This window comes from Lepidochelys kempii, chromosome 11, assembly GCF_965140265.1.
Source record: "Lepidochelys kempii isolate rLepKem1 chromosome 11, rLepKem1.hap2, whole genome shotgun sequence".
Lineage (NCBI taxonomy): Eukaryota > Metazoa > Chordata > Testudines > Cheloniidae > Lepidochelys > Lepidochelys kempii.
Genome location: NC_133266.1, coordinates 56421127 through 56447210, shown reverse-complemented (window position 1 = coordinate 56447210; position 26084 = coordinate 56421127). Strand labels below are relative to the sequence as shown.

Below are 26084 nucleotides of genomic sequence, written 5' to 3'. Positions count from 1 at the left end.
AGACAAAAGCTATAGGAAATAAACCATACTGAATGAATTCATAAACACTACAAGTGGGAAGACCTGGCCACAAAAAGAAAACAGCAAGAAAAAGTGATGGTCCAAAAATATTTTCTGTGCTTGGGTGGGCCTCATTTTGCCACATTACGTGCGCCATGAAGATTTGACTTAGCTTTTGAAGCATGGCAGTCCAGGAGGCCAGTTCAATTTGTTCATCCAACTGCACGTTCAGCACATTTCTTTCCTCAACAACAGCTCCAAACAGAAATACAAGACAGATTCTCCTTGTCTGAGGGAGGCTTTCCTCTCAGAGGCGTCTGCTCTAGGCCAGCCTGCAGAGTTCTCCCAGGAGAATGAGGCGGACTGCTCCAGCTCATAACATTCCTCAACTCCTATCAGCAAGCAGCCTGCAGTTCCCAGGAGGCAGACTCCTTCCCCGCCCCCATCCCCTCCTGGCAGTACAGGAACAACAGCCATATTGCAAGGCTGTCAGTGGCAAGTGCTGCCAGCCACGCAGGCATATTCACTCAAACAGCAGAATAGTGCTCCTGCATTCTGGGCTGCGCCACACATACAGCCCAGAGGAAAGACTGGGCTCCATTTGCAGCCTTCCAATACTGCAGAGGAGCCTGGAGAAGTCACTGCATCAGCAGGCAAACGGCTCGTTCATGAGGGCTTTGCACCAGTCCATCAATCCACCAAGCTCAACAGCCACACCACAGAGATTGTTGCTGCAACTGACAAAAGCATGGAAAGGGCCACAAGCTCTGCAGCTAGAAATGGAAAAGCAAAGTGTTCCTCAGCCACGGCACCTTGCACTTGTTCTTACCTGCAGGCCATCAACTGCTGATGCTCAATTTCTTTCCTGTTCATTTCTTCCTGAGTATGTATCAGCTTGCTCTGCAGGGTACTATTGGCCTGCAGAGCTTGTTCCAAACTCAAAGCAAGCTTCTTGTTGTCTGCTCTAGCAACTTCTAGTGCTTTACAAAGTGGGTCCACCTCAGGGGTAAAGAGAGAGAGATCTAATTTATATTTAATTGAATGAGAAGAACTTCTATAAACACTCCTTCCCTCACCAACTCCCCAGTAAGAACAGAAGGGATCTTTTTCCCAGTCAGTGTCAATTTGCTCGACTAGAACTCTGGCAAATACAAATGGTGTGTTAGCAGCCTCTGCTTGATGACTATCGATTGAGGGCAACTGGTGGCCTGTGGGAAGTCCTTAGACTCAATTTCAGAAGACCAAGCATCACATCCTGCTTTCCATCAAGGCTTCACAAGACAGCAAACTTCCTTCCAAGTGAAGGCTGTCCATGGTAGACATAACCATGACTGACACTAACAACTGCCCTGTCTATATTAAGGACAAAATTGTCTTTAAGTGTTAGGTTTTAAAACACAATTCTATTTTAAGTTTCTCCTGGTATAGACATGGCCGAAGAGATGCCTCCAATGCCTCCAGCAAAAGACAGAAGACTAGACTAAATATTTCTAAGTTTAAACACAAGCAGCAATGCCCCCCTCTTACTCCCCCCCCCCAAAAAAAAAGAGAGGTAAAGAGGAGAATGTGAAGAACAAAATAAAGATATTCATGAGAAGGAAATGCACATTTCAGAAACCTTTGTCCACATTCTCTGTTCCCATTTGAAGACAGTTGGAAGTTTAGCTCTCTCAAGGCATCTCTGGATGGAGTAAAACTTCCTTTCTATAATCTCCATAAAATGATCTACCCCAGTGTTTACAGATTTTGCCTTGTAAGTTTCCTGGCAGGTACTCCCCCACATTCCATCTTCCAAAAAAGCAGGATGGTTCAGTACCACAGAACTAATCCAACCTGTTATCATTGGAAAAACTTGGTCTCTACCTGACTATTGTGCTGAGTTTCTATGACAACCATTTTGGCCTGGTACTGTTCCAATTCTGCCTCTAATTTCTGGATTTTTTGTTGGCTCTGGGTCCTGCAAACAAAAGGAGAGAGAGAGAATAAAGACTCAATCAAGGGGCATGGTTAACAGCAAAGCTACCTATGCATTCTTCTCCCCTGTAGAGCGGAGGTCGTATCACAGTTTTCTATTTTCAAAGTATCTTGTTTGGACTGGAACTGAATTTTAATTTCGGTCAATCTTCTCTCTCAACTCCCAATTTCTTCCCCCTCTGATGCACACCATGAGATGATGAATTGGCTTCAGCCACAGCTATCATACCACTTGGTATACTTCCAAGCAGCATGTAAAGGTAGGCCAAATGACATTAATGTTAGCTCTAGGCATCCAAGATCAGTTTTAATTTTATAGCATCATCCAGTTGCCAGCACAATGATTTGCTGTGCAGCAATGTACAGCTATCTCCCATTCATGAAAATCTGCCACACAGGGATTGCTGGCCTATAGTATAATGACTGGCATTATATACATGGCTGACAGGAGTTGCCTGCCTATAAATACCACTGTAAATGTGACTGGCATGCTTCATTGGCTCACGTCACAACTGTAATTACATGTTCTGCCAACTCATCAGTCTGAAACTTTCTTTTACAACTAACACAGAGTCCACAAACATAGGGAAGAAAGTGTTGCAAATTCTCAGATATCTTTGATCTGTGAGATTTTGGATGTTAACTGGTTCAAACTAGAATAAAAATCACAAAAAATACAGAATAAATTCTGTTCACACAGGAAATAGAGCAATCTTTCCATGTGCTAATCAAGTTAGATCAGAGACAAAAATACAGTTAATGTGCTATTTACATTTACACTACAATCTCCTCTCTGCTAGATGCCTATATAAGATCCTATAGGGATTAATAATCAGATATTGGCTTTATAATAACAGAGCACTATACCTAAAATTTAAAACAAGCAACAGTTACTACACAAAGACAGACAAATTGCAGGGTATGTGCACCCGGAAATTTGCAGAGATACTCAAGGAGTTATGCCTCAGTGGGGAAAAATTTTATATGTTAGCAGGGATCGGCAACCTTTTGCATGCAGCCCGGTCAGGGTAAGCCCCTGGAAGGCTGAGCCGGTTTCTTTACCTGCTGCGTCCGTAGGTTCAGCCGATCGCAGCACCCGCTGACTGCAGTTTGCCGCTCCAGGCCAATGGGGGCTGCGGGAAGCAGCGCAGGCTGAGGGATGTGCTGGCTGCCATTGGCCTGGAGCAGTGAACTGTGGCCAGTGGGAGCTGTGATTGGCCGAACCCGCGGACGCGGCAGGTAAACAGCCCAGCCCGGCCCGCCAGGGGCTTACCCTGATGGGCTGCATGCCAAAGGTTGCCGATCCCTGAGTTACGAGTATTAAAACAGTCTGTAGAAGGTTTTTGGATGTTGATTCCCACTATCCCCAGTTATAAATCCCTACACATGACTAACTTCTGGAGATATTTTTATGAAGTCTTGTGCAACAGGCACACTGCACTTAATGATAGTTGGTTAACAAAGAAGGCAGTGTATTCTCAACTGCAACCCTTACGGAACTGATCATGTGTACATGAGGGGCAAATCAGCTAGTGCTATGCCTCCATTCTCCCAATATTGCAGAAAAAACTAACTGCAGGGATTATAAAAACAAACTGGGTTCACTGGGAACTACCTTATCTGGTCCCATATAGTCTGCTTACTTCCCAAAAGGCAGATAATCATCTTGAGCCCTAGAGAAAGAGTCGGTGATCAAGCCATTCCCTGGCCTGGCTTGTCTAGTTTTTCACAACATTACAGATACTGAGAGTCGCAAAGAGTTTCAAGCACAGTTACCTGTCTTTTCTGAGCCCTGTGATCTCAGAATCCTTGCGTCCCAGCTCAGTTTGCACCTTCTCCAGAGCTGCCTGCATCCTGCTGTGAGAAGCCAGTACATTCTCCAGGACAGATGTCACCTTGTCGTTATCCTCCTTTGCCTCCTGTAGCTGGCGCTGTAAGTTTGCCACCTAAAATACAAGAAAGCAGGCAGAGGGGGGAAATTGGTTAACTTCCAATAAAGACTACTTTGATTATACTCTTCATATAAATCATAAGTAGGCTACTTCTCCCGCAGGCTCAGGGAAGATCAGTCTTGTCTTTGTTGTATTAATTTAGATGGAATATATGGGCCAAAGGTGTTAACATAACTCAGTCACTGTCCAATATTAAACAGTTTTAAACAGAGATTTCAGCCTGCTTAGTACCATGGCAAACACACAATTGTTTCCTTTCCCTTTAGTTAGGAGTTTTTTAGAAGGAAAAAACCGTTGTCTGATAGTTTTTTAGATGGTATTAAAGATGGTAATAATTGTCCTTTTGGGGAAAAGAAAAGTAAGTAAGTAGAGATGGGTATGAGCAGTTGTTGTTCTTCTTGTTGTTAAAGTCCAGTCCCACGATCTAAAAGATAAAATAAGACACACACACAAGGAGAGAAAAAAGAACAGCAAAGATAGAAAATGAAGTTTCTGTCTCTGATGTTGACTTTCACTTGTAATTTCACTGCTGGAAAAACACAGGCACAGTACATGGTCTTATCCACTCCGAGACCTAGCAAACTTGTACCAGCATGAGGCTATTTAGGAGGGCATTGCATTTAGCTGCCTCTTTCTGGTCACAGGCTTTCCACTATGTTACAAAATATAATCTTGGCCAGATAAGCCAGAGTTTTATTAGGCAGAAGGAAAAAGGAGGGGTGTTAGGAAAGAAGAAATAAGGCAGGGAAGGAAAAGCACCTACTTTTGGGTGGGGTGGGGAGAGGAAGTCTCACATCCCAAGTGGTATTTGGGATTCTGCTGGAGCTAGTGGCAGTGTCACCTGGCTCCCTCTCTCTGGCCTGGTCAGGACATCTTTCAGGATCAGGATGACAAAGTCCCAAGAGACGGTGAGAGTGGCAGCCAGTAGCCAATTTTTCTTTCTAAAGTCACTTTCTTAAGGCCTCCAAAAAGGAGTGGTTAATGGACTAATTCAGTCTGTCTTTTGTACCTTTTCCCATATAAACATTTATTATGATTTGTGACATCTTATGAACTTTCACTTACTATTTATAGTTTACCTCACAATTAGGGTAAATTTATAGGCCCAATTATCACAACATCTCCTTCAGCCTGTATTTGAAGGTATGCCGGGAAGAGAAAAGTTTTCCAGAATTCCTCTCCATTTCCCACCCTTCCTTTGGTGTAATCATCAGAGGAACCTGTCATTCTGGCTAAGGAGGGCCAGCCCTAACCCATGCAACTTTACCAACACTGGTTGAACATGCTGCCTTTGTGGCGTTCAGTTCCCATCAGCATAGGGAACGAGCGAGAGTGGAATACGAACTCTAATAGCATGTTGCGGTATTGTCCACTATGAAGTCCACACGGACAATGTTTTATCTGCCAGACTCTGATTTGCACCCTTATTCAAAGGTTTAGGGCCCAACATTAAAGATAAAATTGGGGATTCCTCACACCCATTTTAAGTAAGTGTTAACTCCACTGATTTCAAGATAACTCCTGACTTACAATGATGTAAGAGGAGAATCAGGTCCCAACTGCTGATACAGAACTTTCTAAGTAAATATTAACCCCTGGTAACCTCCTGTATGTTGCTGGCATCAACTGCCTACTTCATCAATGGCCATCAGTTGAAAGCATAATACTGCAAAACATTATACAGGATTGTACAGCACCTTGAGACTCAGGAGTCAGTATTCTACACACATTCCAGAACCAGTGTTGGAGCACTGTTGTCCATGTAGACATCAACCGGCTAATAAGACTTATGTTGAAGTTTAAATTTGCTGTGCTGGAATCTGAGCCAGGCTATAGCAGATTTGTCTCCTTTAAAAAAAAACCCTGTTTCCTTGCCTTTTGCTTCTCCCTCTCTTCCATGGCTTCCATGTGCCCCTTAATTTTCTGACTCTCTCGCAATGCCTCATCACGGGACTTGATTGCCATAGAAAATTCTTCTTCTTTGTGTTCAAGGGTGGTCTGTGCCTTTGCAAAGAGACAGAGGAAGAGGGTGAATTCTAGTTTTCCAAATCACAGGAATTGGATCTAATAGTTTACAATTTAAGGTGGTGAAGGGACTTTACCAGTGAAATGGTCCAGATGTCCTAAAATCTAGACACCTTGATTCGGTATTTAGAACAAGAGATTTTATTTTTCAAAACAAGCATTAGAAAGAAACTGCCACCCCTCATCCGGCCTTGGTGAGGGAGATAAAGAGATAGAACTGGAAACTCCAACCCCAGGAGGGGCTGCAGTACTTTCCTTCATGGGGCATTAAATCTCTTTTTGACTTTATGAAACAAAGATCCAATATTTCCCTCAGAATCCAAGCTTTAAATAAATTAAACATGAGTAGCAGTGAAACAAGCATATGTGTTTTCTCCTGAATCTATTGATAGGATTTATTTCCTTGGTTTTATTTTTAGAGAATATTCTTCTAGTTTAATGGATTTTTAAATATTTGTTACCCTGTCCAGAGTCCTAGGTGCTTTATCAATAGTCATTACAGTTTCTCACTGCAGATCAATCATTCTCTCATTTTAGTGCATGTTACTGTTTGTTACAGTTATTATCGTTAGAGATCTGCAAAATAACATCTGACAAAATTAAAATCAGATGAAATAAGAAATTCAGACTAAGCAAGAAAAGAGCCACTGCTCACTAATCCCCCAGTAAACACAATCCTTATAATCCACAGTTTGTAATAGAGAGGAAGGAGGGACAAGTCAATTGTTTGCAAAATCCAAAGGCCACTTTAAACACAAATAGCTAACATTTCATGAGACTCCCCTGGATATTGCCAGCCATAACTATAGCTCTAGGCATAGGAACAAGTCTCTGGGTATACTGCTTGTTTTAATATTAAAAGAGAACACAAAATAGGTCATTCAAAAAGAAAGAGATTTTAGCCAAACTCCTGACATATTGCCCAAAAAATGGAAACCAGAAGCAGCTACTTATATTTTTGGAATAAAAAAATAGTAACTTTTAGTGACGTCCTCTGGGTATCAGGTACACAATATTCTCCAATCTCTGCTTGCCAAGAAAAAAACAACAACTTTAAGACAAAATACTTGGCTTTCTCAAATCAAAGGTGATCTACTTTGTGTCACCCAGGGTAACTCAAAGTTTGTTTCTACTCTGTTCCTTGAAACTTCCATTTGTAAATCAGGTTCACAGCTTCTCAGCTGGATTACCAAGATAAAATTTAGAACACAGAGGGCTTCCTTTGTCCCAATCCCATTATAAACCAAACCTGATTATTGTCTTCCAACAAACTAAATATATAGCATCAGTCATATGGCCTTTTTACATCAACAGTTCAGACAGACCACAACTACATTATCTCAAGTCTAGAATCAGAAACACTTTCAGTCTGAAAACTTTGTCTTGTATCTGGACTTCATTAACTGAGCCTGCACCTTTCTACACAAGAAGCTCCCAAAGACACCCGTATTTGGTATTTTCCAGTATTTCCTCATTTTCGCTAACAATTTAATTATTAGTGCCCCAGAAACTCCCTTAAGTTTCCATCGCCTAGTTCAGAGGTGCCCAACCTTATTACACAGGAGAGACACATAAACCTAGGCACAAACTTGTGCGGGCCAAACAGATTCTACATATTTTAATAAGATTTAAAGTCACCTGTATTGATTTATATTTTAAGTTCAGCTGCTTTCATGTGTATTTGGATAGGTTATTTCAATGTACAGTATTATCTATTTATACACTTGTGTAAACTAAAACGATGTACACATGATGATAAAATGCTAATGAATCGGCCGTTAGTAGATTGTATTGAAACAGGCCATGGGCCTTATGAAATGCTTTGGTGGGCCCTAGGTTGGGCACTCCTGCTAGTTTGTTTCAAAGTCTTCACTCACCATCAGGAAATCATCTTCACTAAGTTCTGCAGACCATTCAGCTTTCAATAGCCTTGGAGTGAGGATGTCTATTTTACTCTCCAGTCTTTCCTCCATGGTCTTAATAGCATTTAACAAAGTCCTCAGAGAGATTCTAGGACAGTCACCACATTCAGAAGCAGACTTCCTTGAATGTAGATCCGGCATGAAATGAACCCGGTGTGAAGGGCAATGGACAGTAGAAACATGCGATCCAAAACCTGCAGCTCCCTCTCCCAAACCACCCATATCTGACCTAATGTAATGAACACTGGGCTTCTGCTGCCAGGGCCTCTCTGGGGATTTCCTTCTTTTTGGTGGCATTGTTGCTACAAAACAAACCAATCAGTCCAAGTAGATAGAGATGGGTGGGAGGAGGGAAAGAGGAAGAAATAAAGAAAACCAGAAGAGCGCACAGTAAGGTAACAAACTACCCACAAAATGTCTATCCCACTGAAGACACAACAGAGGCCACACTCACAGATGCTGCATCTTATTCCTGCACTGCATTACTTTATAAAGCCCTTATAAGCCATTTTAAAGCATCATTTACTACTTCTGATTAATCCGAGGGTTTTTTCAGTTTTCTTTCCTAATACTTTGCAAGACTAAATTTTCCACAGCAACTTATCCAGGGAAGCTAAATCAGTGTGGTTTCCTTTCATAGCTTAGTAGCACTGAGACATCACTTTTCACCAGTACAGCATTAGAACTATATGCAATGTCACTATGCTTTCCCCTTCTTATCATACTATATACTGTGACCTCACCGAGCAGAATGTAACAGCTCACCATCTGGAACTTAATCTTGCGTCATGTGAGGCAGAACATTCTAAGGGTTCTATTCATGACTCTGCCAATCTCTTGCTCTGAGACCTTTCTGTGTCTCCATTTTTCCCCTATCTGTAGAATGAAGATAATATTAAGTTATCTTTGTAAATTGCTTTTCCAAAGTTTGAGGGCATTCGGATAGTGGATTTTGGTGTGGATCTATGGCTTCCATAACCACAGTGTCAGACTGTCTCACAATCTTTAAAATATCTGTTACAGCTATTTGGGAATTGCTTGATGAAATATTTGTCAAAAAATTCCAATTTATCAAAAGTGAAACTTTTTGCAGGAAAGGGTTAAGTTAGATGAATTTTTCAAATCAGTTTTAGAAAAAAAATGGAAAATTCTGGTTTTCAAGTTCAAAACAACTTTTGATTTTCTAAACATTTTGAGTGCCCCAAACCAAATGTTTGTTCTTGGATTTTTGGTTTATGAAAATTTGAGGTAGTCATCCCAGTTCAGGATGGGAAAATGTTTGTTTGACAAGTAAACACTTTTCTGCCCAGCTCCAGTATTTATCCCCCCTGACATCCCTGTGAGGTAGGGCAGTGTTATAGGTATGACAGCTAGATGACTTATTTGCCCATGGGAGGTAAGTGGTAGGGCAGGGAATTGAACCAAGGCCTACTGCACTGCAGGATCCCATCCTAATCACTGCTGCATCCTGCCTCTCTAATGTGTAGTGCAAGCTAGCATGGCACATACTATCTGTTGGTTACCAGACAGAACTTACAAATTTGCATATCCTGCAACTTAAGCATTTTCCTTCACCCCTTTAGGAGCTCTCCAGCCCAACAGAACACACTTTAAGGCAGTTTCTGTAAACTGTAATTTTCTTTAAGAATCTAAAGGATTTCCTTCTCTGACCAAGAACTAATTTGCAATATTAAACTGGCACTCTCAGACTTCTGTTTCTTCTCAGACACCCAAACAAGACTAGCAGAAAACATGGCCCAGTGCACCAAATAAAACCTGCAAGCTCGGTACCTCTGCCCAGTGCAACATAACCCCTCTTTGTGCTGTTCCTAACAAGACTGAATAAGTGATCTAGATCAGATTAGGCTGAACATTCACAGCCTTCTTCCTTTTCCCCTCCCAGAAAAGCAACCAAATAACCTGTGACAATGTATACTCTCTACTGTGAGCCAGGAATAGACAGACATGAAAATTCCTACAATCCCACCGATTTAGCAAGTTCCAGCCCTAAACACACACATTACATTTGCTGGAAAACAGCCTTGTTGTTTTGGTACCTGCTTCAGCTGAGCTTCCATCCTTTGCATGTTAATCTTGACAGAGCCAAGTTCTATATTCACCTGTAATTTATAATAGTAAAAGTTAGTATTAAGCTATTGATGTTCTTGAGGGGAGCAGTTTGACTCCAATGCTGAGAAGTGAAGAATCCTCTGAGTTTGATTGTACCTGAGTATATTTAGTCTCTAAGGCTGTATTCAGCTTGCGAAGATGGCTGTTCTCTGAACGTGCATCTGCAAGAGATTGCAGTTCTTCCCCCAGCTGCTGTACTTTGGTCTAAAGGAAAAAGCAGAGACAAAGTCAGCATACATCTCACTGCACCTATTTAGTAAGTGAAGAGAAGGAATGAGCTTGAGACAGCCAGAGAAGCAGAGAGAGAGAGTTTGTAAAACTAAAAGAAATTAACACTGAGCAAAGTCTCAGAATATGAGGAGCAGCAAGAGAGTCACTTTATCTTCACATAAAGGCAAAATTAAAATAGGATGAATCATTTTAATATAAAGCTCAGTATAGTGTCTTGTCCCCTCACCTATTACTATCATCAGTATATTTACGAGTAATTCTAGCTCACACATTTACCTCTCCAAGGTAGCTCAGAAGATTAAGAAAAGAAATGGCTTCTTCAATAAGCTTGCAGTCTCAGCTTGGGGAGCTAATGCGCAAACACCGCACAGCTTGGCGATAGCTCTTTGCTACTTAGAGACTAGTGTGCTCCTGTGTGGCCAAAAACTCTCCCCACACAAAGCTAGTTGATGTACAATTGAATCTAACAATGAGACTAACAACAGGAACCACGAGAGCACAAAACGTAAGTGGCTACCAGTCTCCTAACATCAGGCCTTCTGTTGCAGGAAAGAACCTCCTTGACGCAATCCAGGAGATACTACAACTGCCACTTTTCAAAGATATACAGGAGGTGTTTTGCCACCAACTCATCAATAAAAGACCAATATGGACTTTACCGACCATCTCATCACATTGTGGTGAGCAGAATGGGAACAAGCTGCTCCCCCTGTAAGAAACTCCTCCCTCAACACTCAGCGCTTCACAAGAGACTCCTGGCCTCGAGTTGCCATGCTGTCTCTGGTGCAAACTCAACCATTTCAGATGTGGTGTGCAGCAAATGACCACCCCTGCGGACTCAGGAACAGCCCTCTGTGTAGCTGCAGTGAGGCTGAGAAAACTGTACACCTATGAATAGCGGCTCATCTCGTGCTGGTCTATCAGGACTTTAAAGCCTCCACAAGGCTGCCCCCAAAGCTACAATGACTAAAGCATGTGTAATGCCTACCTAAGCCCTTTTGACACTTCTAACATTTTTTGTTTTTCATCTCGTACTTCCCTATGTTCAATTTTTAAAACTTTTCCCATCTTTATTGTACCACTTGTGCATTCATTAATAATAATAATAATAATCACCACATGTAGCGACACAAACAAACATGCAGCTGTCTCACCATGTAAATAGCCACCATTCTCTGAACTGGCCCCTTCTATGCTGTTTTTTCACAAGCACGCCAAAATCCATGCACCCCTTTCCCAAATTCTAAGGCACCCATCCGCAACTCAGAAATGAAAGTATCTCGCTTTCACCATCCCCTTCTATTATGCACTTACTTCACTTTTATTTATCACCATGCTGTCTGGTCCCTTCTTATTTTACTCCTTGGAATAATCTGCTTATCCAAGACACTCCAAACTCCCAAGCTCTCTTTGAGGGTTTCTAAACATGCATGTTGCTTTAGAATGCCCCCCTTTCCTTCCTCGTTACTCAATGATTTTCAAACATCCTATGACTTGTTTACCCGGAATCCTATAGCTGTAATAAGTGAGGCATCTCAACCCAGTCTTTTACCTAAAGGCAATAAATGGTCTGATGAGGATCAAAGACAGTTTTAAATCCCAAACTACTTAAAAATATCTGGCAGCTGTTGCACAAATGACATCTGCAAAAGGAAATACAAGAACTTCCTTCCAACTGTAATAGTGAAGATGTGGTTAAATAATCCTGGATCAGCTGGGTAGAAAGATTTCTGAACAAACTTATATAAAGGCAAAAATCAGGTACCTGAAGCTTTCCTTTGTCGTAGGCCAGTTTATTTTTACTGTCAGTCAGCTCTGCTAGAACCTGTTCGACCTGCTGTTGAGCATACTGGGAAAACAAGAGCAGAAGTCACCCTCTCCTAGGAAAAACAAGCCAAAATGGACTTGGGCTTCAGCATCTTGTTTCTCCCTGAGGTTTAGCCCTTTTCCCCTTCAAGTTTTAGCATTACCTTTGTCCTCCTGTTTTGTCCAGATTTTCATTTAAAAATGAACAAGAGGTCTCACCAAGTGAAACAACAGAGCAGCAGAAAAATGTAGTTGTACCACCTTGTTACTAAGCCACCTCAGCCTATAGGAAGAAGCCGGCATACACTGGTTCTCAACCATCTAGACCAATCCCTGGATCACAGAGCCTAACCTCAAGCACAGGCAGCAAGAAAGTGAATGGCAGAAGAACCTGTCCTCTGGCAAGAGGGAAAGGAGAAGAAAAGGAATTGGCAAAGGAGAGAGAGTGGGGGAGGCAAGGGGATTAGGGGAAAAAAATGTTTCAGAGTGAGAGAAGGTACCAGAAGGAACACAGAATGGGAAAATTATGGAGATGAACTATTTTTAAGCTTCAGAACATTCTGTTGATTCATACCCCTATAATGGGTGACTAACTATTGTGAAGCTAATTTTGTGTGTGGAGGGGAGATGATAAATAAACTGCCACTTTTTATATTCTAACTTTAAAGAATTTAACTATCTTATAAATAATTTTGATCACCACGTGACAGACATTCAGAAGCTGTTTCAGCTGAATTTTCTCTAGCTTCCTGATTTGAGGACCTATTTACAATGAAGTTTTCTGAAAGTCTCACATTGACACAACTAGAGTAGACAGTTTTTACTACCATGAGATCTGGACCTGCTCAGTACAGTTGGAGGACACAGTGGTAAAAACTCTGCAGCTGGTCTCCACTAACACTTCCACTGTTTCTAGTACTGGTCACGTTTCAGTGCTAGAGCAATAGTGAGAGAGGATAGGAAAAGGACAGCAGAAATGACATCTCAAAGTACCAACAGAAGTGTTAGCCAGATACAAGTCAGTTATCGTCTATCTTATGGTGTATATAGGCTAAAGTCCCACCTATACTACATAATGGAACAGAATACTCATGGGAAAATCCCTGATATAGTTGTACTTCAGGACTCCATGGGTACATACTCGGGGTGACTAGTTGGAGTCACTGCCCATGCTACCCCGGCTACATGGCTATTTTTAGCACTCTAGCTCGAGGAGAGCTAGCAAAAGTACATCAACACAAGTTTGGAATCACATCCCTAACTCCAAGTGTAACCCATAGCATAAGTGGTCCCTTCAGCTACTTATAAATCCCCCCCACACAGCATGAATACTTTTCACCCTTTAACAAATTCAAATGGAAACTTGAAAACAAAATTAACATGTAGCCGTTATTTTATTCTTTTGTCTCCCCTCTCTCACATTCCATTAGTTTGGAAACTAGACACAGAAATACCATGTGATCAGGATAACTAGTTCAGATTGCAGTTTGACTCCTGGAACAGTCACTCGCTAGTCAGAACACTGGGGTTACCTACCTATTTTAGAACAAACTGAAGGCGTGCGTACACAGGCCAACAAAAGCTGACTGAAAACTCAGGTTACCTGCTGGTGTTCCAGTGCTGCCAAGCGATCCATTAGCCTCTTGTTCTCCTTCTCCAGATTCTGCAGTGTGGATCTCATAGCACCCATTTCTAGCTTCAAAACAAGAACAAATCCAATTCCAGTCATGTCTTTTAAGTGTCTTGGATACAATACAAATCAATGGACCAAATTTCAACCCCAAGTGTGTGAATTATTCACAGGTCCTCATACCCAGAGCTACTTGCTTTTACCTTCCCTTCACCACTAGTGATTCAGCCTTCCCCAAGAAGTTAACCTGACAGATAAGCTCAGCAGTAACTATGCTGCAAACACACTCAAGTATACATTACAGATCCAACATTTAAAATGCAAGTTTGAGAGAGCTACACAGAAAATAAGTACATATGACCTCAAAATTCAGTGGGGGCTGAAAATGCTGTTGAGGTGATTCATTCAACTGCTAAGGAACAGCGAGAGTCTCATGTGACCCCCAACCTCCAGCAATGGTGGAAGCTGTAGTGTAGATCTGAGTCTAATCACAGATGATATAGCTGTAAACACAACTGAATTCTGTCTCACCACAGCTGCAATCATTGATATAGTCAAAAGGGCTGCACCAATGGTAAATTATGGCTGTAAAGTTTGCTAAAGCAGATGCAATCTTGGAGTCCAGCCCAAAGATTCAGGTCTCCCTTCCATCACTAACATCAGTAGTAGAGAAAACTCTCACCTCCCTGTCACAGGTTCAGTTAAGATAAAACTGTTTGTACTTTGGATACCAACCCAAAAGAATGGATAGAATCAGAAGTCAGAGTGAAGTCATGCGTACTTGGTAGTACCTTGTTCCCAGTTAGTTCCACTTCCAATTTGTTCCTCTCCTGTGTTATGTCACTTGCTGCTTTCTTCATCTGCGATAAGGAATTAAAATAAAGTCACTTTTAAAATCAGCAAAAAGGGACTCTACTAAATCCACCCTAGAGATCCATTAATACTTCCAACAGAGAGATGTAGCACTTCATCTCAGACAGAAGGGTCACAGACCAACCCTGAAATTAGAAACAACTGTATACAGTGGATCCCTCCCATCCTCTTTCTCTTCCTTACTACACATGCAGGGCACTTTCCTCATTTCCCTTCCCTGACAGGGCAAGGCAACCTCATAACTGTTACATTGCAATCTACTCTCTTATGTTCATCCACTAGACATAGCACCAATGCTGTCTGCAATGACACCAAAGAATCAGAATGGGAGGAGGCCAACTATTATGTTCCAACCCATCTTTCCACATTTGCAGAGAATATGAGACTATACTACTTCACCATGGGACCAACACTGGGGAGGATGGGAATTTTAGCAAAGCAGATGCAAATGTCTTCTACTATGATACACCTTTAAAATAAAAGTAAGAGACAGGAAAATATCTGTTGTACTTCTTGCTGAAGACTCTCCTTCTCCAACAGTAGAGATCCTCTCTCCTTCAGTGCTGTCTCCAGTTCACCTCGTAGTCTAGCAATAGTAGACTCCAGGAGCACCTTCTGTGTGGTTGTCATCTGCTCAGCAAGGCATGCTTTTTGTCTGCAGCCAGAATGCTCTGTGTGCAAGGCCTCCCTGTGTAAGTAATACAGGAAACAGCTGAGTTGGAGTTCTATGCCTCACAATCTTAGATGTCATGAACAGAAAATGGATTTTATATTATACACTAGACATGCTTATTGGTGCCTGTTTTACTGTGTTCAAAAGTCCCGATTAAGTGTCAGCCAGCAGAAAATAAGTAGAACCTGTAGGAGGCTTGGAGAGATGCAGGGACCAGGACACACCAAAGACGGCTAGTATAAAACGGAGAAAAGATCAAACGATAAAGATTTAGAATATTCCTCACTCACAGCTCTTGTTGAAGTTGGGCTTTTTCGTTCCGCATGCTTTGCAGCTCTCCTATAATGTTGGCACGGGCAGCATCCAGCAGCAAGTCTTGTTCCAGCAGTTTCTGAGTCATCCTCTCCTGTTCTGCCTAAAGATGGAAAGGAAATGTCAGTGTGAAAATTCAGATTATACAAAGGCTCCAGCAAAAGAAGACTGGGAGAAGGCACAAAGCTGCTATTTAAACCAAAGTTCTCTCTCTCCTGGTCAGTTGGGAGATTTCTGTATCCTCTCTTAGTACTGGATATTATAACACAACTCACTCCAGTTTTTCAACATCTTTCTTGAAATGTGGACACCAGAATTGGACACGGTATTCCTGTAGAAACTGCACCAGTGCCAAATACGGAGGTAGTATAACTCTCTATTCCTGCTTGATATTCCCCTGTTTATACATCCAAGGATTGCATGAGCGCATGGCCATAGCATTACACCAGGAGCTGATGTTCAGCTTATTAGTCACCACGACCCCCACATCTCTTTCAGAGTCATTGCTTTCCAGGATAGAGTCCCCCATCCTGTAACTATGACTTTATTTTGTTCTTAGAAGACCTTACATTTGGCTGTATGGAAACACATTGTCTGCTTGTGCCCTGTTTAGCCTGTATTATTTACCACTCTCCCCACTCTGTGTGTCATCAGCAATCTTTATCAGCAATGATTTTCTGTTTTCTTCCAGGTCATTCATAAAAATATTAAATAATGTAAATATTTGGTGGCGTTTTTCGGCCTGCCCAAAATACCCTTGTAAGTAATGCAAGAGAGCATAAACACTCTCTTTTTTTTTTTTTTAATTTAAAAATCTGTACTTGCGATTTAGAGGGTATCCATCCATAAACTGGAATTTCTTTGGTCAATTAAAAAAATCATCAATCTGATAATGTCTCTCTTAAATAAATAGTTGCTAGACACATCAAACCACAATAGCGAAGTCCTTAATCTTTGAGAAATCAGTAAAGTCCCAGAAGACAGACTGATAGATTGGTATCAGTCTAAGTTTTGAATTCTCTATCCCAAGGAAGAATGCTTTGTGCCATTCTCTGATGACACCAACTGGCTGACAGAAAAATAGTTAAAGATGCCAGAATGAGCAGGGGCTAGTTCTGCACTGAAGAGAAGGCAGGAATTTTGTGGAGGAAGGAAAGTATAAGAGAAATATTCTTCTTTTCTCCAGAGAAGACAGAATAAATTCCAGAAGGTGATACATATTAGAGTAAGTGACCTGGTGAAAGGTTGGATCTAGTCAATTAAACACACTCTTGGATACCAAACTGTGCACTGATTCTACCTTCACATTAATTTTCATTTTATCAAGGATATTACCTGTCATTTAAGCAGGAGGAGGACGGAGAATTATAAGATAACATGGTTTTACATTTTATTGGGGTTTGATACCAAGTGTTCAAAATCAACTATGTCAAGCTGACTAGAATTCGGAGTCTTAATCCATAAAATATTTTACTGGATTCATGTAAGCTACTGGTTTATTGAGCTTTCCCCTCATCTAGTCTTCCTGGTCTCTGAGCCACAGATGCTTCACAGTGGCTATTTTACTTGCCTAATTGTGAACTGCATACCTTAAGCATGGCCTGATGATCTGAAAAGAGTTTAGCATTCTCCATGGAAACTCTTCGAAGCGTAGCACTCAGTTCTGAGCACTGTTGGTTCAACTGGTCATTAATGGCCTACAGAGGGGAAAACACACACGTTTTATTTCAAACTTTCTGTAGTAGAAATAAACACTTACAAACCTATCAATTTCTTTTCTCTTTCCTCTACCCCCATCATCTTGCAGTTTTGAAGGTCAGTCTGACCTTTGCTATAACCAGGTCCACTAAGAAAAGTGTTCAGATAACACCAATTTTCAGTGGAAGGGTCACAAAGTGTGCTGCTGTAAAAATACTGTAAGACTCACACAAACCAGTATCAGCAAAGCTAATGGTACTGAAGCTCTATCCTGATTCACTCAATGAAACTTAATATTTGAAGTAGCGCAGGGCAAGAACAAAGGACCAGATTCCATTCTATAGTTTAAAAAATAAATTGTCTAGAACCAATCACTGCAGGACTGTCTAGATGTAAGTTGCCCTTTGCCTTTCTCCAGGAATTGAAAGATGGCCTTGTGACAAAAATACAGGACTGGAAATAGGAGATCTAGGTACTATTCTCAGCTCCGTGATAAAATCATTACAGAACGCTTTTTTGTAAGGGACATCTCTTTACACTACAGCAATGCTGCAGAAATGCCAAAACTCTAACACTGGAAAGATCCATTCACTTCACTGAAGAGCTGCTGCTAAACAGAAAAACTGTTGTACAGGATGGAAGTGGAAGAGAGCATTAGATAGCCAAAAACTCCAAACGTTTTGCAGCACATCTTGTTTTTACTAAAGCAGCAATTAAGTGTCTTTTATAGATTCTAAGGCCAGCAGGGACCATTATAATCATGTTGACTCCAGCCTAACACAGGCCATAACAACACATCCAGTAAATCCTGCATCAAGCCAATAAGTTCTGACTGAGCTATCACATCTCTTTTAGAAAGCTATCTAGTCTTGATTTAAAGTCTTCAAGTAATGGAGAATCCACAATTATGTTCAGCCCTTATGTTGGAGATGAGTTATATTAGGGCCAACAGCCCTAATATACCTTTTCAATATGTAGAAATTGCACCTTCTTAGAAGTCTAAGTATATCCATAAAAGCAGCCACAAGAATGGAAGCCTATGTTAGAATCGTAGCTAAATCAGAGATCATAAACTAAAGCGAATGTTTTGGGATTTCAAATTACGATATCAAGAAACTAAGTCATCATATTTAACATTTGTATCTGAAGCCTCTTCACTGTCACCAGCTCAGCAAGCAGACTGTGCAACTTTCATTGTGTAGCTTTACCTCAGACCAGGGAGGCATACCAAGATGTGAGCATCACATTCAATGAGTCATTGTAGATCCTGCCCCCATATCTTAGCTCCGTGGTACGGCAGGAGATGCTACTTTCATTACCTGTACTTTTTCTGCTGTCTCTCGCAGAGCTGTTATTTCAGATCGCAGCTGCACATTTTCCTCATGTTCTTTGCTGAAAGACAGCTGTGCATTCTAAAGGGAAGAATCAAACAGAATTTCTCCCTGAGAAAAGGTTAAAACAGACCCAGTGTATTTCATCATCCAGCCAAGAATTTCAGGGCATTTCACATTTGTCTCTCGCCTTTTGTTTAACAGAGCTGGTTAGCCTGTGACAGTGCTACCAGAGCACCTGCAGATGCCAGCCTGGGCTCCATTAATATAAACTTCCTTTGCCAATGATAGCCAAGATTATGAGACTCCAGTTAGCCTTTTCTGCATGTGTATTTTCTTTATTTGGATAGCCAAGAACAACCTCATATCAACTCAAAACACCTATTTGTCTTTACTGTCAGTGATCTTGGCACCATTCTTGACCCTAAACACTCCTCCTGCCACAAATCCTACATCGGCTCATCTATCACCATTGCTACAGCACTGCTTGTATATACCAAGCCTTGACTTCACTAAAACCTTTTTGGTTTCAAGCACAGCTTTGGGCTGAATATACACAGACCGCATAAAGACTGTAAGCTCACAGGGGCTAGTGACTATTTGTTGTATTTGTACAGTGCCAAGTACAAGGAGGTCTCGTTACATCACTCAGGCTCCTACACACTACCGCAATACACAAAATAAATAATAATGGATTAGAAAGTAAATAGCCTCTTTCTATGACCCTGTTGCAGCCACACTTGGAATTTTGCATTCAACTCTGGACTCTTCACTGATAGGAGCCCTTCCCCATTTAGCAAATACCTCCAAAAAACAAAGACAAACCTAGATTAGGCACATAACTTGTGACATTAATCCCTGTTTTGCTAACTGTTTAGTAGCCTTTAAGGGCTTGTCTTACACAGGAAACTGAGAAAAATTTATCTGAACTGACTAAAAAGTGTGAATTTAAAATGGATTAGTTGAACCACATTAAGCCCCTGTGTAGATGTTCTTATTCAGAATTAAAGTGGCCTTAATTTTATTTAGCCTTGAGTCTCTGGGTGGCATTTGTTCACATAAAAAAGGCACTATCCAATCTCACCCATATAACAGTCCCTGTACATAGAATCATAGAATATCAGGGTTGGAAGGGACCTCAGGAGGTCATCCAGTCCAACCCCCTGCTCAAAAGCAGAACCCATACCCAATTAAATCATCCCAGCCAGGGCTTTGTCAAGCCTGACCTTAAAAACTTCTAAGGAAGGAGATTCCACCACCTCCCTAGGCAACGCATTCCAGTGTTTCACCACCCTCCTAGTGAAAAAGTTTTTCCTAATATCCAACCTGAACCTCCCCCACTGCAACTTGAGACCATTACTCCTTGTCCTGTCCTCTTCCACCACTGAGAATAGTCTAGAACCATCCTCTCTGGAACCACCTCTCAGGTAGTTGAAAGCAGCTATCAAATCCCCCCTCATTCTTCTCTTCCACAGACTAAACAATCCCAGTTCCCTCAGCCTCTCCTCATAAGTCATGTGTTCCAGACCCCTAATCATTTTTGTTGCCCTTCGCTGGACTCTCTCCAATTTATCCACATCCTTCTTGTAATGTGGGACCCAAAACTGGACACAGTACTCCAGATGAGGCCTCACCAATGTCGAATAGAGGGGGACGATCACGTCCCTCGATCTGCTCGCTATGCCCCTACTTATACATCCCAAAATGCCATTGGCTTTCTTGGCAACAAGGGCACACTGCTGGCTCATATCCAGCTTCTCGTCCACTGTCACCCCTAGGTCCTTTTCCGCAGAACTGCTGCCTAGCCATTCGGTCCCTAGTCTGTAGCTGTGCATTGGGTTCTTCCGTCCTAAGTGCAGGACCCTGCACTTATCCTTATTGAACCTCATCAGATTTCTTTTGGCCCAATCCTCCAATTTGTCTAGGTCCCTCTGTATCCTATCCCTGCCCTCCAGCGTATCTACCACTCCTCCCAGTTTAGTATCATCCGCAAATTTGCTGAGAGTGCAATCCACACCATCCTCCAGATCATTTATGAAGATATTGAACAAAACCGGCCCCAGGACCGACCCCTGGGGCACTCCACTTGACACCGGCTGCCAACTAGACATGGAGCCATTGATCACTACCCGTTGAGCCCGACAATCTAGCCAACTTTCTACCCACCTTATGGTGCATTCATCCAGCCCATACTTCCTTAACTTGCTGACAAGAATACTGTGGGAGATCGTGTCAAAAGCTTTGCTAAAGTCAAGATACAATACATTCACTGCTTTCCCTTCATCCACAGAACCAGTAATCTCATCATAGAAGGCGATTAGATTAGTCAGGCATGACCTTCCCTTGGTGAATCCATGCTGAATGTTCCTGATCACTTTCCTCTCATGTAAGTGCTTCAGGATTGATTCTTTGAGGACCTGCTCCACGATTTTTCCGGGGACTGAAGTGAGGCTGACTGACCTGTAGTTCCCAGGATCCTCCTTCTTCCCTTTTTTAAATATTGGCACTACATTAGCCTTTTTCCAGTCATCCGGGACTTCCCCCGTTCGCCACGAGTTTTCAAAGATAATGGCCAATGGCTCTGCAATCACAGCCGCCAGTTCCTTTAGCACTCTCGGATGCAACTCATCCAGCCCCATGGACTTGTGCACGTCCAGTTTTTCTAAATAGTCCCTAACCACCTCTTTCTCCACAGAGGGCTGGCCATCTATTCCCCATGTTGTGATGCCCAGCACAGCGGTCTGGGAGCTGACCTTGTTAGTGAAAACAGAGGCAAAAAAAGCATTGAGTACATTAGCTTTTTCCACATCCTCTGTCACTAGGTTGCCTCCCTCATTCAGTAAGAGGCCCACACTTTCCTTGGCTTTCTTCTTGTTGCCAACATACCTGAAGAAACCCTTCTTGTTACTCTTAACATCTCTCGCTAGCTGCAGCTCCAGGTGCGATTTGGCCCTCCTAATTTCATTCCTACATGCCCGAGCAATATTTTTATACTCTTCCCTGGTCATATGTCCAACCTTCCACTTCTTGTAAGCTTCTTTTTTATGCTTAAGATCCGCTAGGATTTCACCGTTAAGCCAAGCTGGTCGCCTGCCATATTTACTATTCTTTCGACACAACGGGATGGTTTGTCCCTGTAACCTCAACAGGGATTCCTTGAAATACAGCCAGCTCTCCTGGACTCCTTTCCCCTCCATGTTAGTCCCCCAGGGGATCCTACCCATCCGTTCCCTGAGGGAGTCGAAGTTTGCTTTCCTGAAGTCCAGGGTCCGTATCCTGCTGTTTACCTTTCTTCCCTGCGTCAGGATCCTGAACTCAACCAACTCATGGTCACTGCCTCCCAGATTCCCATCCACTTTTGCTTCCCCTACTAATTCTTCCCGGTTTGTGAGCAGCAGGTCAAGAAAAGCTCCCCCCCTAGTTGGCTCCTCTAGCACTTGCACCAGGAAATTGTCCCCTACGCTTTCCAAAAACTTCCTGGATTGTCTATGCACCGCTGTACTGCTCTCCCAGCAGATATCAGGAAAATTAAAGTCACCCATGAGAACCAGAGCATGTGATCTAGTAGCTTCCGCGAGCTGCCGGAAGAAAGCCTCATCCACCTCATCCCCCTGGTCCGGTGGTCTATAGCAGACTCCCACCACTACATCACTCTTGTTGCTCACACTTCTAAACTTAATCCAGAGACACTCAGGTTTTTCTGCAGTATCGTACCGGAGCTCTGAGCAGTCATACTGCTCCCTTACATACAGTGCTACTCCCCCACCTTTTCTGCCCTGCCTGTCCTTCCTGAACAGTTTATAACCATCCATGACAGTACTCCAGTCATGTGAGTTATCCCACCAAGTCTCTGTTATTCCAATCATGTCATAATTCCTTGACATCACCAGGACCTCCAGTTCTCCCTGCTTGTTTCCAAGGCTTTGTGCATTCGTATATAAGCACTTGAGATAACCTGCTGATCGCCCCTGATTCTCAGTATGAGGCAGGAGCCCTCCCCTCACAGACATTCCTGCCTGTGCTTCCTCCCGGTATCCCGCTTTCCCACTTACCTCAGGGCTTTGGTCTCCTTCCCCCGGTGAACCTAGTTTAAAGCCCTCCTCACTAGGTTAGCATGAGAGGATTAACAGAGGGCCTGCAGGTCAGGACTGAGGTACAGTGGTATTTTGCTTCTTACATTAGAAAAAGGAGAAAAATCAACTCTTTCCCCCTCCAACAGTTGTTTACAACTTACTTTTGCTTCTTCACTGAGCTGGGAAATGATGCAGTTTCTGGAATCTAAGGCAGAGCAAAATCAAAACAAAGCCATGAAACTATATGGTTGTAAATCAAAATGTCACCTTAATTAAAGTGGCTTGCTTAGGTAACTGAATATGGAACAAATATGAAAGATTTCCATAAACATGCTGCTCTGTCTGATAACACTTTTACTGATGGATCTAACCTTTCAGCAGGGTCACTGTCGAGCACATCCTTCCTTCCTGTTAATCACAGGCAAGACTACTACATTTTTTTTTTTTTAAAAGAGGAAAGCATACAATTGTACCTCTCCCTCATCCATGCAATGGCTGGGATTGCACATGCATCCTGGGTAGCTGTACTCATAACCTGAATGATGTGGCAACTGTACACACAAATTATGTGCAATACCATATATGTTTTTGTGTCTAAAAGCTCAGGCCCCTAGTTTAAACACATAGAGGGTAGAAAAAGAATGTACTTGTGTTGGTCTGAATGAACTATCTGTATAACATGCCTCTTCCAGTTCTGCACTGCTTCTGAACGAGATACTGACAAAGGTGAAGAGGATGAGAGATACATGAATGAAAAGAATATAAAAATGAAGCCAATCAAAGATTCTTGGTTACAACATCCAAAGTACAATCTGGAAAGGTCAGCCAAAAGATATTTCAAATAACAAAGGAAGAAAGCCTTAATCAGAAGGATAATTTCACTTTTACTTTCTGCATGAATCTTTCCCCCAGAGGTAAGCAAACTCCCTTTGGAGAAGCTAGAGAAAAAAAATGTTAAGTGAAAAATGCCATTTCATTTCTTCCTAATTCAATCTGTGGGAAAGGGATCAAAGTACAAGGTGACAAGCTAAATTCCCTCTAAAGCTGCATGGCCACACAGATGCCTGTTAAGCACTGCACAGGCACTCAGGGCTCCGTTGGGGAGAGATGCCACTCCCCAAGCCCCGGACCTACCATGTCACCCCTCTCCTGGCCCAGCCTGGCCCTGCTGGGAGGACAGGCACCCCTCCCCTGGCCCCAACCCAGCCTGGCCCCGGACCTGCTACGGCTGGGGGACAGGCACTCTGCCCCCAACCCAGCCCTGCCGCGGCCGGGGGACAGGCACCCCTCCCCTGACCCCTCCCCAGCCCAGCCTGGATCTGCCACAGCTGGGGTAGAGGTACCTCTCCCCTCCAGCCCAGGTGCTGTTGCAGGGAGTCCTCTCCATCATAGCCCCAGGGAGCACCAATGCACCCAAACCTCTCAGCCCCAGCTCCACCGAGCCCTCACACACATCCTGCACCCTATCCCTGAGCCCCCATCCCTGGCCCTACCCCAGAGCCCACACCCCCAGATAGAAACCTCCCACCCCAACTCTCTACCCCAGCCCTGAGCCCCCTCCCACACTCCGAACCCTCTGGCTCTACCCCACCACATGAATTTTGTTGTGTGCACCAATGTGGAGGTGATGTGTTACACATCACCTCCACATTGGTGCACACAACAAAATTCATTCCTTACATGGGTGGGAAAATTTAAAGGGAACACTGGTGACAAGTACCAGGTTTTAATCCTTTAGTACATACTAGAAATTCACTAAGTTTCAGCCTAAATTTGGCACTTGGGTAATAGATGGATTTTTGTTTGGGGAAAAGGAAACTGTTCTGTGTTTGTACAGGAAGAGAGGTCTCTCCCACCCATTCAATCCTACTATAACAGGGTGGCAAGATTCTCCTGTTTTCATATCCTCCTAGTGGGTGCTGGAACCCTTAATCAAGCTGCAGGTTAATTATTGCTGTCTCAATGAAGCAGATATGGGTCATTAAATTTCATCCTGAATATAAAGAAAGAGGGAGTGGCTCTCTGGCAAAAGGAACTAGAATCTGGAACAGACAGGTCTTGAAGGAAGGAATCCTAGGAAGAACACTTAGGCAATATTGAGGATTTTTTGGGGGTGGGGGCCAGGGATTTTATTTTTTGTTTTATTTTTAAAGAAAAATAGCAGATACCAGGAGGAATGGTCCTTTCATTCTGCAAGTGTGTAACTTTTGTTTGGAATTGGGTGGAGATTCCACCGGACTTACTTCACTGAAGCAGGGATTCCTGATCAGATCAATTAAATTTTCATGCACTGACATCTTTGTTCCACGAGGCTGTTGTGTTCCTCATTAAATCCCTCCCCTGCATCACAGTGCTTCTCACAGCATCTCCCAAATTATCTAAAGGAAAAGCGGTAAGGAAACTTTTCATGCTGTGCTAACTTATACCTCTGCCCATAGCTCCAAAAGATCAAGTCATTAGCAACCAGCATAATACCCAAATATCAGTTCAAGAATGAAGTCCTATGATTACTCACTAGCTCAAATCTTCTCTGAAAGAGACTCACATTGATTAAATCCATTAAGAAAATTGCTATCATTCTATTCCCTTCTCCCTATTATTACTGCAGCCACTTTCCTGCAGCTAGGAAAAGGTTCAGCAGCTTCAGATAAAAGCCAAGAGAAGTCTCTTCAAGAGTCCATCACCTCATAACCAGCAGTCCTCCCATTAGCCAATACAGCTGTATCCTATCAGGAGGACCCTACCAGCTTTGAAATGATGGACCTCAGTCACTCAAGCCTCTGCTGTCTGGTAGGGAAGGTGTTGCAGGGCTAACAAATCAGAAGCATAGAAATGTAGGACTGGAAGGAACCTCAATAGATCATCTAGTCCAGTCCCCAGCACTGAGGCAGGACTAAGTATAATCTAGACCATCCCTGACAGGTGTTTGTCTAACCTGTTCTTAAAAGCCTCCAATGACAGAGATTCCACAACCTGCCTCGGTAATTCATTCTAGCACTTAACTACCTTTACAGTTAGGAAGTTTTTCCTAATGTCTAACCTAAATCTCCCTTGCTGCAAGTTAAGCCCAGTACTTCTTGTCCTGTCCTCAGTAGTTAAGGAGAACAATGTATCACCCTCTTGTTTGTAACAATCTTTTATATACTTGAAGACTTATCATTATCCCCCTTCAGTCTATTTTTGTCCAGACTAAACAAACTCCTTTTTTTAAATCTTTCCTCATAAGTCATATTTTCTAGACTTAATCATTTTTGTTGCTCTCCTCTGGACTTTCTCCAAATTGTCCACATCTTTTCCAATGTGTGGTGCCCACAACTGGACACAGCACGCTAGCTGAGGCCTTATCAGTGCTGAGTAGAGTGGTAGAATTACTCCTCGTGTCTTGCTTAAATCATTCCTGTTTAATACATCCCAGAATGATGTTCGCTTTTTTTTTTTTTTTTGGCAACAGTAT

At 42.5% G+C, this 26084-nt stretch overlaps 1 protein-coding gene across 12 annotated transcripts in view; it reads right to left on the bottom strand.

The window, feature by feature from the left end:
* Positions 1 to 26084, bottom strand: part of CCDC150 (coiled-coil domain containing 150) — a 56019-nt gene that overhangs the window by 16200 nt on the left and 13735 nt on the right. For 8 of the 12 annotated variants that reach the window (XR_012154343.1, XR_012154344.1, XM_073306259.1 and 5 more), the window contains 14 exons: positions 22792 to 22835; positions 18546 to 18638; positions 17118 to 17225; positions 15507 to 15631; positions 15054 to 15231; positions 14452 to 14530; positions 13644 to 13732; positions 12000 to 12083; positions 10100 to 10207; positions 9931 to 9993; positions 5802 to 5930; positions 3751 to 3920; positions 1864 to 1957; positions 830 to 999 (listed from right to left, as the gene is read on the bottom strand). Coding sequence is in view for 10 of the 12 variants with exons in the window: in XM_073306259.1 (XP_073162360.1) it covers positions 830 to 999; positions 1864 to 1957; positions 3751 to 3920; positions 5802 to 5930; positions 9931 to 9993; positions 10100 to 10207; positions 12000 to 12083; positions 13644 to 13732; positions 14452 to 14530; positions 15054 to 15231; positions 15507 to 15631; positions 17118 to 17225; positions 18546 to 18638; positions 22792 to 22835 (1534 nt within the window). In the remaining 2 variants the exon portion in view is untranslated. Of the gene's footprint in view, positions 1 to 829; positions 1000 to 1863; positions 1958 to 3750; positions 3921 to 5801; positions 5931 to 7828; positions 9880 to 9930; positions 9994 to 10099; positions 10208 to 11999; positions 12084 to 13643; positions 13737 to 14451; positions 14531 to 15053; positions 15232 to 15506; positions 15632 to 17117; positions 17226 to 18545; positions 18639 to 22791; positions 22836 to 26084 lie in introns of those variants that run through there. The other 4 variants (XM_073306257.1, XM_073306261.1, XM_073306262.1 and 1 more) reach the window with 4 other exon arrangements.